Source organism: Rhinolophus hipposideros (assembly GCF_964194185.1).
Source record: "Rhinolophus hipposideros genome assembly, chromosome: 4".
NCBI lineage: Eukaryota > Metazoa > Chordata > Mammalia > Chiroptera > Rhinolophidae > Rhinolophus > Rhinolophus hipposideros.
The window spans coordinates 4,276,418-4,291,830 of record NC_138050.1 but is presented as its reverse complement, the minus strand read 5'-3'; the positions used below and the strand labels follow the sequence as shown (position 1 = coordinate 4,291,830).

The window sequence follows — 15,413 nt, the reverse complement described above, 5'->3', positions numbered from 1 at the left end:
AAAAACGATTAAAATTACGCTGATGGTAACCACTTGACTTGTATTTATCTTTTGTTATCCGTATATATCGAGTATTACAATTTTAATACAGTTTTTTCCTTTCTTAAAATGCGTATACTTTTTTTTGGCACCCTCTGTATTTCTCCCTTACAGACCATGCCCTTAGTTTAGAACTGCCCCGCCTCACCTTCTCCCACCCCCTTTATCCATAGCCGGTGTCAATCCCAGAACTGGCCCCGCCTCACCTTCTCCCACCCCCTTTATCCATAGCCGGTGTCAATCCCAGAACTGGCCCCGCCTCACCTTCTCCCACCCCCTTTATCCATAGCCAATGACAATCCCAGAACTGGCCCCGCCTCACCTTCTCCCACCCCCTTTATCCATAGCCGGTGTCAATCCCAGAACTGGCCCCGCCTCACCTTCTCCCACCCCCTTTATCCATAGCCGGTGTCAATCCCAGAACTGGCCCCGCCTCACCTTCTCCCACCCCCTTTATCCATAGCCAATGACAATCCCAGAACTGGCCCCGCCTCACCTTCTCCCACCCCCTTTATCCATAGCCAGTGTCAATCCCAGAACTGGCCCCGCCTCACCTTCTCCCACCCCCTTTATCCATAGCCAGTGTCAATCCCAGAACTAGCCCCGCCTCACCTTCTCCCACCCCCTTTATCCATAGCCAGTGTCAATCCCAGAACTGGCCCCGCCTCACCTTCTCCCACCCCCTTTATCCATAGCCAATGACAATCCCAGAACTAGCCCCGCCTTACCTTCTCCCACCCCCTTTATCCGTAGCCAATGACAATCCCAGAACTGGCCCCGCCTCCCCTTCTCCCACCCCCTTTATCCATAGCCAATGACAATCCCAGAACTGGCCCCGCCTCACCTTCTCCCACCCCCTTTATCCATAGCCAGTGTCAATCCCAGAACTAGCCCCGCCTCACCTTCTCCCACCCCCTTTATCCATAGCCAGTGTCAATCCCAGAACTGGCCCCGCCTCACCTTCTCCCACCCCCTTTATCCATAGCCAATGACAATCCCAGAACTAGCCCCGCCTTACCTTCTCCCACCCCCTTTATCCGTAGCCAATGACAATCCCAGAACTGGCCCCGCCTCCCCTTCTCCCACCCCCTTTATCCATAGCCAATGACAATCCCAGAACTGGCCCCGCCTCACCTTCTCCCACCCCCTTTATCCATAGCCAATGACAATCACAGAACTGGCCCCGCCTCACCTTCTCCCACCCCCTTTATCCATAGCCAATGACAATCACAGAACTGGCCCCGCCTCACCTTCTCCCACCCCCTTTATCCGTAGCCAATGACAATCCCAGAACTGGCCCCGCCTCCCCTTCTCCCACCCCCTTTATCCATAGCCAATGACAATCCCAGAACTGGCCCCGCCTCACCTTCTCCCACCCCCTTTATCCATAGCCAATGACAATCACAGAACTGGCCCCGCCTCACCTTCTCCCACCCCCTTTATCCATAGCCAATGACAATCACAGAACTGGCCCCGCCTCCCCTTCTCCCACCCCCTTTATCCATAGCCAATGTCAATCCCAGAACTAGCCCCGCCTCACCTCCCACCCCCTTTATCCATAGCCAGTGTCAATCCCAGAACTGGCCCCGCCTTACCTTCTCCCACCCCTTTATCCATAGCCAATGACAATCCCAGAACTGTCCCCGCCTCACCTCCCACCCCCTTTATCCATAGCCAATGTCAATTCTTTCAAAACAACATTTTTCTTCCCCACACTGTTGGCATAAAAGAGCCCCATCCATCCCAGGGACATGTCTGTCCACCCAGCCCTGCGGCTGCTGGCTTAGACTGCACACCCCAGGACCCGGCCTTTCTGGCTAGCATGTGGCTCCATAAACTCTTTCAGAAAAGTTTTTGGCTGTGAAAGTTTTTTTGTTTGTTTAACATACCGCACTGGAATCGAGGTTTCTAAGACGTTGTATTCTGTGTGCATCTATTTTGTGGTTTATTCCTGCGGGCACCAATGGTATAAACAGATTCTAACTTCTTTGATGTAGTGTTTCTCTAGCTTGTTGGCCTCTCCCTGATAAATAATTTTAGGTCCAGAGATGAAGGCAGTGAGTGGCGCTGTTTTGTGGCAATGTAGCTGCTTTTAAAAATGAGCGAAATACATCTTGTTAAAGTATCATTTTTTTTTAAGCAAAACTGTTCAATGTCAGAATGAATCTTAATTGCTAATTTTAATATGAAAATGTGTCATTTTTTCCAGCTTTGGCTTTGGCTTCTGAAGATGTAAAGAAAGAGATCACACGGTCTAAGGTACTGATTCTAATGATCAAATCTGTTCTTCCGATCTGACATTCGTTTGTGTTTTCTTTAATGGGAGATGTAATGATTTTATCTGTCAGTAGTTACCAAGTTTCTGTCTTTATTTTTTATTTTTTTTATGAATTAATGAAATGTTGGTCAACATAGATTTTGAATCCGTAGCAGCAACCTATATACGGTCTGGCTTTTAAAAAAATCCTTCATAGTTAAAGCAGATCCACTACATTTCAAATTTCATTTTAAGAAAAAAGGTGTTTTAATGTGGAGTTAGACACCTGAGCAGTCTTGCTTGGATACGATGGTTTCCTCCAGTCTTACCACATGTTAACCTTGGGCTTAATTTTCTGTCTGTGAAAGGATTATGCTGTTTCCAAGGTCACACGTGCAGGAGTGTCCCTCACCTTGAAGGTGGCAGGCACTGTGAGAGGGCATCCTGGGGACTGGCTGCGAGACCCAGGCTCCTCGCACAGTCGGAACCAGACACTGAGACCTGGGGGCCGATGGAGAGGGGCGGGCACTCACCCAAACGGCGGGGCGCTTTCCTTTCCAGCATTTCAGCATTGGTTGCATTCTCCAACCTCATCAATTGTACCATTGGGGCTTCACGCGACACCTGTGAGGAGAAACAATATTTTAAAATATGAGTTGTTTTCTGTTGTATTAATTAAGGCTCAGTTGACTATTTTTTTTTACCACAGGATTAGTGCAAAAGCATTTTTTAATAGAATGTTTCTTTTATCAATAGAGTATTATCTGTGCTAACTGTACTGTGGGATTTCTACACAGGGGAAATAATACTACTAATTCCTTATGGTTTTCAGATCCTGTATGGTTAATTAAGCATTTTTAGACATTTCATTTAATTTGATCTTCTCAGTGAGCCTGTTACTGCATAGCAAACCAGACGTTCGATGCCAAACTGAGAAAATTTACCCTCAGAGAAGTTAGTGGTTTGAATGACTATTAAAAGGTGAAGTCAGAATTCAAATTTTCTGCGTCCTTGCATTTTTCATACTGTAATTTTATATTACACAGTCATGTGCCTTATAACGTGTGTGTTTTTGCCACTAATGAGGCTCGTTTAGAATGAATTTAAAGTGCTACCCAAGGGTTATTGAAATGGAAATAAAATGTTGAGTAATGAATTTAGAAATTATAGCACATACTTTTGAATACAGATTTTAACTAATCTTTTCAAATGAGGAAATAATTCTCCTTTGCTTTAAATACATATATAGAGAGATAAGGTGAGTCCTATATCTTAGTGTCATTTGTCATGCAAAGGTATGAAAGCCCTTGAAAAATTTCATTTACCCTATCTGTGCTTAGGCCACAGAGCCAAAAAAGCCATTAATCATACGAGGAGAGGCAGGGATAAAACATCTTCTGTAGATCATACCCGAGACGGGCAGATGGAAAAGAGTCAGTTTGTCCAAGGTCGTCCAAAGTCTGTAGGTGACCTGAAGACAGGAGTTACAGCTCTTAGCAATAACCACGTTAACCTGGGGTTCTCAGTAGTTTATCATTCTCAGAAGACGTGACTAGGATCTGCCTGCCCCATCATTGCTGCTCAGAAATGGCCCCCTGTGTCCCCATCACCCCACTGCAGGCTCAGTCACACGCCCCAGGAAGGGCTGGGGGCATCCCCAAACAAGGCTCAGGTTCACTGGCTGGCGTCAGGTGACTTCACATCAAAATTGTGAGTGCTGTCAGTGCTCTGTGGTCCTGCTGGGACCTGGCCTCTAGGCCCAGCCTCTCTTCAGGGCTCTGGTCCCTGTACTGTCCTGGGTTGTGACCTGCCCCAGCTTTCAGGGGAGTCTGCCCACCCAGGCTTCTGCTCCAGGCCCTGGGAACAGCCACGGCCATGTGCCTGTTCAACCTGTAGTTTCGCTCAACTTTATGTCCTGTGGTGGCTTGTGACATTGTGTCCTGTATGACGGGGTTAGAGCTGGACACTGGGGCTAAACTGCTGCGAATCACATCCCTTCTCCAACACTGACCTGCTGTAGACCTTACTGGACCCCTCTGCCTCAGCTTCCTCAGTTAGACGGGATAAGAAGACCTGTTGTGAAGAGATAGATAGATGATAGACAGATAGATGATAGATAGATAGATAGATAGATAGATAGATAGATAGATAGATTAGACAAGATAGACAGACAGACAGACAGACAGATAGATGGATAGAACGTGTCTGTGCGTGTGCACGTGTGTCCACCATGTACCAGGCACTGTTTAAATGTTTATGTGACCACAGCAAGAAATGTGTTACGCAGCCTTTCAAAAGGAAGCTAAACAAATCAAAGTACAAAAAAGACCACAGACCTTCCTGCTTTTATTGGTTCACTTCCCTTAATGTTGGCATTTGACTTCATATGAAGTAGATGATGATGATGGGGAATACTGAGTATTTGCTTTGGGCAGACACTACTCAGCCTTATATGCTCTAATTAAACTCTCACCGCATCCCTGTGAAGTAGGTCTTGTAATTATGTTTCCTGTTTGACAGAGGAGAATCGGAGGTCGGGGCTAGTAAGGGGTGGAGGCGGGAAGAACTCAGACCCAATGTATGGCTGAGCACCTAGCTGAAGGCAGGCATGCGGATTAATTCGTTTTACTCGGAGTCTGGGGTCTGGGGGTGGTGGGGGCTGCTTGTGACGGGCAAGAAGAGGCCATTTTATCTCTTCTTAAAAGGTTTCATATCACATTCTTTTGAGGATGTCTACTTTTCTTTTAAAGGATTTATAAAGGAAGGCTTACATAGATGGATTGCAGTTGTTCAAATCTGTTGCACCTTAAAAAATAAAACTGGACCAAGGGTGACTTGGATTAGTCCTTTCCCGGTGATGGGGAACGCCGTCTATGGGGCAGATGCATTGGTAAAAAACCTTCTGGTCTGAATAGCAGCTCAGTTGACTTATGAAATGTTGACAGCAAGCACGTGTTGACTGATATTGATAGTCAGTGGAAGAAACATATGGCAACAGAGATAATAAAACAAATCGTGTTTATTTCTTTGGAAGAACTAAGCCTTTTCATGACGGAAGCTAGAGACAGAATTTTAAATGTTCTGTCAATTCATTCATTTAGTCTAATTTTCTTTCTCAAAGGGAAAATTACTCAAGACCATTCTGGTTCGGTTTCAATTCACGTAGTCCAACTGTTTCTTGGATATTTTATTTTTACTGTTTACAAATTGAGCCATTTGAAGTGGCTAATCACTTCCTAGCTATTGTGCCATCCAGTCGGAGGGGCAGTGCTATACAAAGAGAAAGAGGTATAATTGTGGTTGCTTTTCTTTGGTTTCACAAAGATCTCTGATGGAAAGCCCAGAGGTGTTCCAGCTTGTTTCAGTTACAAGGCTGGAAACACTGAATTCAGGATATTTTTATCTTTCAACTTGTTGATAAGGTGACTGCTGTCATAGGTATTATTTTTAGCTTATTCTCAAAATTTGTTTATATCTAATGATGCACATTTTCTGAAGACCACCTCTGGAGGAAGACTGGACATGCATTTTCATGGGGGGTATAAGAAAAGGAACATTGAGAAGGAGTCAAAAAATTTCAGTTTTAATCATAGTTCTGTGGCTGGAATGACTTGGATATTAGGAAAATCGTTTATCTTTTCTCAGCCTCTGTTGTCTCATTTGTAAAAGGAGGTTGTTTGATTGGATCATCTTCAATGCTGTTTTTATTAAATTGTGATACAATACACACAACATAAAGTTTAACCACTTTGAAGTGTGCAGTCCGGTAGTGTTAAGTACAGTATTGTGTGGCCAGTCTCCAGAATTCTTGTCATCCCACAAAACGGAAACTCTGTCCCCATTAAACAACTGCCCCTTCCCCACCCCAGCCCCTGGCCACCACCCTCTACTTCCCGTCTCTATGAATTTGACCCCTCTAGGAACCTCCTGTAAGTGGAGTCGCACAGCATTTGTCCTTTGGTGACTGGCTGATTGATATGTTAACCTAAAAATAGGCAAAGTGAAGAGGCTACGTGCATTTATTTGAGATCATTAAGAACAGCTAAGCCCAAATAGTGTTCCGATTCGGAGGGAAGGCAAGGGGTATGGGAAGGGGAAGGAGAACGATTAACAGAAGGAAGGCATTGTTGTTGGTGCAGAGAAGGTAACGAAGTGATGCTAATCTACAGACTTGTTTTTACTTTTCAGTCCAGTAGTCCTATTGTCAGCTTTCTTGTTATTTTTGCAAACAGTTGTTTGGCATACAATGTTGCCGTAGGCCCAGTGCAAAGGTTATTTTGCTCTGTTTTAACATCCAAAGGTTTGAGACCTAAGACGTGCCAGGTGGTTCCTCTGCGGTGGCAGGTCCTGCTCTGTTTATATTATTTTTTACATCACTTCACATAATGTCGTCAAGGTTCAGCCACATTGTAGCATGTGTCAGAAATTCTTTTTTAAGACTGAATAGTATTCCATTGTATGTACATACTATATTTCCTTTATTCATTCCAATGCTATTTTGAGAGCTAAAATTTCCTGTTTTCCATGAGCCCCAAGCAGAAGACAGCAGATGAATGGTGGGAGCTGAGAGACCCCTCTGGATCCCAGGCCAGCACTCCTTCCTCGGGAGCAGGATGTTCTCTGGGCCACGAGTGGCATTTATAGTATGGGAGACGCAAGGAGTCCACACATGCTGCCTTAGGATGGTCCTGCCTTTGATACCACATTTACACAAGTGGGTTGAGCTTTCCAGTCTTTTTTTTTTTTTCCTCTTCCAAAAAGTATGTGTTTTATCAGGAGTAAGTAACGTGTCAGTTGATCCAGTGGGGTGAGCCAAACGAGGATGTAGCTATGGGGTTCTTTTCTTCACAACTCAGTGGTATTTCTGTTCTTGAGACAAAAATCATTTCAGAAAATGCTACCAAAGGCAGACACACTGCTGTGTTTCACTGTCTGCCCCGTCTATTGTCACTGTCCCTTTAACATTCTAAGAGACTGCATCTGTGTGTGGCTGTCTTGGCGTTTAGGTTGCTCCCGGTTTGTTGGTGAGGGCTCAGCATCGTACTTCTCATTGCAGCCTGTGAAGAAAAGGGAAGGATATTTGCCACTGTCCAGCAGTCATAATTATAGCATGTGGCAATTGAAAGCAGGAAAGGGCAATGAGAGAGAAAATGACTTCCTTGTCTGCCGGAGAAAACAATGGAAATGGCAGTTAGCTGCGGCCACTTGGCACTTTGTCAGAGAACCTTCACACTTCTCCCTGATTTCCCTTGAATCAGGACCAGGTGTTTCTGTGCCCACATCCAGATTCTGTGTGTGCAGCGCTGCAGCCCTAAGACACCCAGTCTGGACCTGTGGCGACTGTCTCCAGGGCCCCTGTGCAGCTCCTCAGGTGGGAGAGAACACCGCGCTGCCGGTCCTGCTGGTACTGCTCCGCCTAAAAGATGAGAAGAACAGTCATTAGCAGGGCTCATCTTCACAAGGGCACATTACCAGAACTGATACTATCTCTGCTATGTTTGCAATACTTTAGAGTTTACAAGGGTTAAAAATGAAAAAAAATAAAAATAAAAAAACCCCAAAAAACGGAGCCACTGAAAAGTGGAGCTGGAGCTGTCGTGCTGTAAGAACGGCCTTGCAGGTCTTAGGCCCCAAACCTTGGATGTTAAAACTGGGCAAAGTGACTTTAGGCCTGGGCCTAAGGCAGCATGCATGTGTCCCAAAGAACTGTTTGCAACGGTAACAAGAAACCAGATATTATGACTGCGGGGCTGCAAGGTGAAAACATTGTTTAGAGTTAACATCACTGTGTCACGTTATCTGCACCAATAGCAGTGCCTCCCTTCTGTTGATGTCACTGTCCCTGTTCCCTTTGCATAAATACCAATGCCTTTGTCTCCTCGGAACACTACTTGGCTTCTGCCTGAATCAGTGCGTCCCAGTAGCTATTCTTTTGGATCTCAAATAAATGCTGTTGCCTTTAACTTTGAAAGGCTTTTTACTATATTTTGAAGTTAAAATGAGGTTTCTAAATTAATCTCCCGAGAACACTGTGAACCAATTAAGCGTTAGCTCCATGTCACAAAGAAGGAAATTGCCTCAGCTCAATTAAGTGATGGCCAGGATCACAGAAGGAAGGGACAGCCCCTGGGAGGTGTGTGTCACAGTACGGAAGCACATCACTGCTGCTTTTCCCCCTTAATTTTGGTCTGTGTTTTTAGGCAAACATTGCTAAGCTCTTATCTTCCATTTCTTCCCTTAATGTGTACCATACATATTTACTCGGTGTATTGTTTGTGACGTGATGAGATTTATCTTTTTCTCTTTTGTTTAAAATGCAGAATTTGGAGAAAAGTGGAATATCAAGGAACAATGACATAGGTAAGTAATGATTTTGTTTTTAACAAGTGTATTTCTTGTAAATTATGTTTCAGTGAAGTGCGTTTTTCTTTCTGATTTTATTTATGGTATAAATATTATTGTCCGAATACGCTGTCTTTGGCTCAGCCTAGCATTTGCCTTCATGAAGACACAGAACACTTCTCACATTGACATTCACATGTGGTATGTATTGAATTAACATCTTGTGTGCTGGATTTAGGTCCCTCTGTCATCGGTTATTGAGTTTCCAATAAGGGCAGATTAGCTGTCAGGTGGGCACTCTGAGGAAGACAGGTGAGTCAGACATGGTCCCTGTGACTGGGGCCCACACCAGCAGGAGGAAAGGACATGCTGGGGCATGCTTGTGCCCTTCTCTGCCTGGAGCCCGGCTCCCTACCGTGGACATGCAGATACTATGGGCGGTGCGGTCAGCCCTCCCACACGTCTTCTGTGCGGTTCCTGATCCCAGGTGCAGACGCGACTGCTCACTCCTTTGCAGACACTTCACATTCCTGTCACCGTCCATCTACACTCTTATTTGCAACCTCTTTTAAACATCTCTCTCTCCACCAGTATATTGTGTCTTCAGGGATGTAAGCCAAGAATTAGTCTTTTTTGTATTCTGTGGGAAACATGCCCCAGTGTGTGGATGAGGGAGGCCACACCTCTCCCCAGAGGGTGAGAACTTTGTTACCATCAGTCGTCGCAGGGTAGGCATGGGGACCTGGAAGCTGATCCTGGACAGGAGGAAAAGATATGCCTTCCTTTCTAGGCCTTACTTCCTGGGCCTGGTGGATTCTAAGGAGTCGGGAAGGCAGTAGAGGCCCCTGGTGGTAGGGGAGGATGGGGTAGTTATCTCTGAGGCCTGGCACATGGGGGAGCACAGGGCCATGGGTGGGGGTCTGTGGGCTCTGAGAGCAGCATTATGTGAGGGAACACATTGCATCATTCTTTTTCTTCTGTCTGTGAAAACATTCTGCATGGTTCAGCCACTCCTTCCCAAGTGGAGATTTTCTCTCTGCTGCTAACCCTGTGGGTTTGGACATTTATCTGTATATTTATTTTATGGGAGCTGATGGTTCTCCCCATAATAAAATGGTTAATAACTAGAGTAATGACCATCGTTGGGAACACGGGCTTGAAAGGGAAGTTACCTGGGCCAGAAATCTGCATTCTTGGAATTGCGAATGGCCAATCTGGTGACACTTAATGTGGTGTCAGTTCATGTAAAAAAGACCCTAGGGCTTATTCGTTTCAATTCTTATGAGTCTACAGGACCGGGGGCTACTAAGGCAGCTGCCAGTGGAGTCCGAGTGTTCAGATCATGTCTCAGTACTCAGGGCCGGGTGACAGCCTTCCAGGGCGGGAGTCTTGTCTTCTGGCTCACCGCCTAATCCATACATTCACTAGTAACATTGTCACCAAGTGACACATAATTGGAGAGACTCTTCGTGTGTGTGCCTGTATGTATATTTGTCCCTTAAATCGTGAGGCTGCTTGTTATTCAGCATTTATCCAAAGGATGCCGCATTGGTGTTCATCAGAAGAACACCAGCCCGATGAGATCCGTGTTTCCAGATAATTTCTCACCAGGAGAGACCAGCGCTTTCAGACTGCATGGCATGCGAAGGTGCTCAGCCCTGCAGGAAGAGCGGGCCTTTGATTTCTTCACCTCTGGGGAAGAATCTCTTCTCCCGCAGGCCGCCTTTCTAACGTTCCCGGTTCTGAAGCCTTCACTTAATGCTCTTGGCACCTCAGCACTGGCTTCGGTCCCTTCCTTATCCTTGACTGATTTCTTTATCCTTCCTGTCACACTCATCATTATTGTCAGGCACTTAGTGTACGACTCATTTGTCGCACTTTCCTGGAGGAGAAACAGTGACAATCTGTCTTGACTTGTGACAGTGTTTGGTGGAAGCAAATTGCACTGAGTTTAGGGACGTGCAAGCACAGTGACAGGAGGTAGTGGGACTGTCTTAGTAGGTCCCGAGATGGGGCAGTGGGAGGTGTCAGCAGAGAAGACAGCTACCCAGGTGAGCTGGGTCTAGACGCCCCCAGGAGAGGGAGGACTTAGAGTGCGGGTCAGAAAGTATTTCTCGGTGCTGATTCAGAACGGCAGCAGTTTATGCACACACGCTCTTTTCGGCACTAAGTGCTACCAGCCTGGGTCTCCTCTGAAAGGGACTAGGGCTGAACAGCACAGAGATGATTTTCTGTCATTCCTTATAATCAGGGTTTTGGGAAACGGATGCGCCCTTCCTCCTTCGCCTCACGACCGGCAACTCCCCTGTCAGCATCCTGTCCCTTAGCCATACCTAACAGTTCCGATTCTCAGGGCTCTGAGTTCCACTCGTTGTCCCTGACCTTTGCTGCTCTCTCTGTGGGGAAGGTCCTCCCCTGTCTTCTCGAGGTGTCCCCAGGACTGTATCCTCATCTCTTCCTCTAGGAAGGCTCCACCGTCTGGGGCCCAGATGGCTCCTGAGCCCTTCTCCATTTGAAAGTGATTAGTCTGGAGCCCCAGCCTCTGAGCGTGGCGTCAGAACCCTTCATGATCTGGTCTGGCTGACCCAACCTCCGTCTCTAACATTATGGCTGACCGTTCCCTATGCCCTGTTCTCAGCAATGCCCGACACACTTCCTGCTCACCACTCAGGGATGCTGCCGAGATAAGGCCGGCTGTGGGCTCGCTGATAACCCCACTTCCGTCTGCCGCTGACCCTCTGAGCCAGAGCCTGCACAAACAGCTGCTTTTCAAAGGAAACTCTGCTAACACCCCAGAAGCTCTTCTTGCACTACTGCCCCCCTCCTCTGTGTCCCCAGGGTTCCCCAGGCGGGCTCTGGCTTTGCATTCTCCCCTTTGTGTTATGGTGGCCTATCTTCTTTTTAAAATTTTTTTTTAAGTTTTACCTTTTTAACTGGAGTATAGATGGTATACAATATATAAGTTATATTTATTTCAGGTGTACAATATAGTGATTCCACTTTTTTTTTCCTTACAATGTGATCGCCTCACTAATTCTAGTAATCATCTATCACCGTGCAAACTTATCACAGTATTATTGATATATTCCCCTTCCCCTTTTCACCCTTCCGCCACCCTTTCCCTGTAGTAACCATCTTTTTGGTCCCTGTCTCTATGAGTCTGTTTGTTTGTTTGTTTTGTTTTTTTTTTGAGATTCCACATAAAAGTGAAACCATACAGTATTTGTATGAGTTATATCACTTAGCATAACACCCTCTAGGTCCATCCATGTTGTTGTAAATGGTAAGATTTCTTTCTTTTTTATCACTCAATGATATTGCATTGTACGTATATATCACCTCTTCTTTATCCAGTTGTCTATTGCCAGACACTTAGGTTGCTTCCATTTCTTGGGTATTGAATTCTGCAATGAACATAGGGGTGCATTGTCTTTTCAAATTAGTGTTTTTGTTTTCATTGAATAGATACCTAGAGTGGAATTGCTGGGTCATAAGGTAGTTCTATTTTCAAGTTTTTGAGGAACCTTCACACCGTTTTCCATAGTGGCTGCACCAATCTGCACCCCCCTCCAACAGTGCATTAGACTCACGTGCTGATGTGCAGGGACTATGTTTGGTCACCTTTGTGTCCCAGAGTCTTGCACTTAGTAGAGTGTCAGACAGAGATGTTTGCTGAATGAATGCACAGAGCATGTGGGACCGAGGCCCCTGGGAAAGGAAGGGGACGATTTCTCAGTAATGGAAGAAACACGTACAACTCACAGCCCATGACCCAGGTGTGTGTAAAGTGGGGCAATTTGCTTTTTCTTTTCTTGTAAAGCCTCTTTCCTGCATTGCACGAGCTGGGGACAGTGGGAGCTTGGCTGTGCTGGCAGGAGTGGCAGGAGCTGGTTTCTGTGCTGGGTGCTGGAGTGACCTTTGACAGATGGATCTGCCTTGTTAGAAATTGCATTATGAATTATTCTGAACATACAAAGCTACAAAGAGTAATGTAATGGACCTACCTACCACCTCGCTTAACAAATTTAACGTTGCTAACAGCTGGAGCCCTTCAGCCACGACCTGGATGTTGTGTATGAGTCTCGTTAGTCCTGTACTCTCACGTCGTGTGTACACACACATATAGAAGCGTACGCATGGAGCACACGCCCACTTTATGCATGTTTGTGTTCATCTTTGTACACCAGTGACTTATATCATTGATCCGTGGCAGCTTGCTTTTCTGAGCCTTCTGTCTGTACGATTCGTCTCCAGTACCACCTGGGCTGATGTCTGTAGTGCTGCTTAATTTTTGTGACTGCAGAGTATTCCGGTCAGTGTCTCTCGTTAGTGGGTATTTGAGTTGCTTCCAGTGTTTTCCTTTTACACAGTACTGCTGGAAGCGTGCTTGTTATAAATCCTCTTACATGCGTGGGGGTTTCTCAAGGATGGTTCATAGCACTGGGGTTTCTGGGGCACTGGGAATGTATCTCAACTTCGTTACAGTTTGCAAAATTATTCGCTGACATTTTACTTCATTCTTAACAAAAGTAGATCTTTATAACTTGCACGTGTCAGTTTATGTTAATATTTCAGGCATAGTGGATGGAAGATCACAGTTTAGCTGAACTAGAAGACACCATTTACGCCTTATTGGGGGGTCCAATTTACAGAGCCAAGAGCTGATGTAAAGTGGGGTAGATGCGTGCAGTCTTCATACTTACATAAACCCCTCCCGAGGAGCACTGAGGTCCTATTCAGTTGGTTGTGCAGCAGTTCCTCTGACATTTTTTATGCAGTTTTAACCAAAGAGCATTTTGGATTATTTTTAGATCTAGATGGCTCACTGTGGAACGATTTGTTGTATGAATATTTGAGAGAGTGAATACATGAATGAAACTGTAGAACTGAACATAAGAGCAATAAAATATAGTAGAATAAAATGAAGACCAAGTTAGTGTTCCGGAGTTGAGGTGTTACAGGGAAAGACTATGGTGGGGGAAGGTCCCCGCATTCATTTCCTGTAAACCTGGCTGGAGGCTGCAATCAACGTGACACCTGCCTTCTGCCGATGCCCCTGTCTGGTGGCAGGGTGCGGACACACGGCTGTTTCTATTTCTCTATCACAAGCTCCAAGCCAGGGGAGGCCTGATGTGCTTCTCCATGCTGGAACCTGAGCAGCCATGTCCCTCAGGACAACCTCCGATAATGCTCCTGGTCAGGTGGGTGTGACATACCAGTGCCAGTCATAGACTCTGCTTGCTAAAGCCTGGCTGCTGTGGAATTAAGACTGATTTCCTAAACAGAACACTCAGTTCTGGCTGGGTGCCTTGTGAGGGCGGGCCGGGAAGGACCTGAGTTACGTATTCGCAAGCTCTTGTAAACACGTGGGACATAAGCAGTCACTGTTGAATGTCACCTTGAGGGACCATCCAGAACATTCTGGAGGTAGCATGTTAATTTGCTAGGGCTACAGAAACGAAGTACCACAAATTGTGTGGCTCAAAAACAGAACTTTGTCTAATGGCTCTGAAGGCTGGAAGTCTAAGATCAAGGTGTCTTCTAAGGCTTCTATCCTTGGTTTGTAGACGGCCGTCTTCTCCGTGTGTCTTCACTTCAGTTCACATGTCCTCTGTTTATAAGGACAGCAAATACATTGGATCAGGGCCCACACTAACGACTTCACTTTAAGTTGATCACCTCTGTAAAGACCCAGGTCCAAACACGGTCACGTTCTCAGTTCCTGGGGCTCGGACGTCAACATAAGTTTGGGGGACACAAGTCAACTCCTAACAGGTAGGGGAGCAATGTAGGATTGTGTGTGCATTGTTAAAAGGCTACTTGTGAACAAGATTTTCAGCTGTTGGGGGGTCAGTGTTCTAGACATCGTCATACTTTCCCAGGTTCGCAGTTGCTCCTTTTCACAGGTGCAAGAGCAAATTCAGTGCGACCACAGGTGTGCTCTAGTATGGGGAGCTGGTTTGCTGGCTGACTTCTAGGTAGGAAGTTTCGGAGATCAGTTTAAAAACAGATTTTATCGTTGTAATTCCGTATACATTGATTTTTTCTCCCTAAGAGTTTTATTGTCTGAAGCCTTGCCTTATAGCTGTCTTGTTTTTAAACTTGTTTTCAAGTTTCAGTTGTTAAAATACAAATACCTTTGGTGAACACACAATGTGATATATAGATAATATATTACAGAATTGTACACCTGAAATCTATGTAACTTTACTAACAATTGTCGCCCCAATAAACTTTAAAGAAAAGTAAAATATAAATACCTGAAAATATTTTTCTTTTTTGGGTCTAGATCTGAAAGGAATTGTATTTGTCATCCAGAGTCAAAGTAATTCTTTTCATGCAAAGAGAGCAGAAGAGTTAAAAAGAAGCATCTTAAAGCAAGCTGCAGATCTTACCCAGGTATGTGGAGATGGTTTGGGATGACCACTAATATTTATTGATACATTTATGTTCTCCAGAGCACTTGGTCTGTAGGGAATCAATTTTATTTAGATGAGAATAACTCTTCTGACTTGTTTTGCTTATTTATATTGACTGTTTATGGTTTAAAATGCACTAGTTAATTTTTAATGCTCAAAACATCACATTCTAAATTATTATATATATTTTTCAATTTAGGAGAATTACATAATTATATAAGACTGTCATGGTTTTGTCATAAAGTATGATAAAAGAAGTGGAAGAAATAACTTTTTGAAAGCGGGGCTTAAAATAGCAGAGATAATTAACGTTCAAAATTTTGGTAACAAGTTCTAAGGCAATTTTCATGTTGAAA

The 15,413-nt window shown here is 45.1% G+C and overlaps 1 protein-coding gene across 2 annotated transcripts in view; it reads left to right on the top strand.

Moving 5' to 3' along the window:
• Positions 1 to 15,413, top strand: part of B3GLCT (beta 3-glucosyltransferase) — a 92,763-nt gene that overhangs the window by 13,602 nt on the left and 63,748 nt on the right. For both annotated transcript variants that reach the window (XM_081046107.1, XM_081046108.1), the window contains exons 2-4: positions 2,249 to 2,298; positions 8,617 to 8,656; positions 14,928 to 15,037. In XM_081046107.1, the coding sequence (XP_080902233.1) occupies positions 2,249 to 2,298; positions 8,617 to 8,656; positions 14,928 to 15,037 (200 nt within the window). The remainder of the gene's footprint in view (positions 1 to 2,248; positions 2,299 to 8,616; positions 8,657 to 14,927; positions 15,038 to 15,413) is intronic.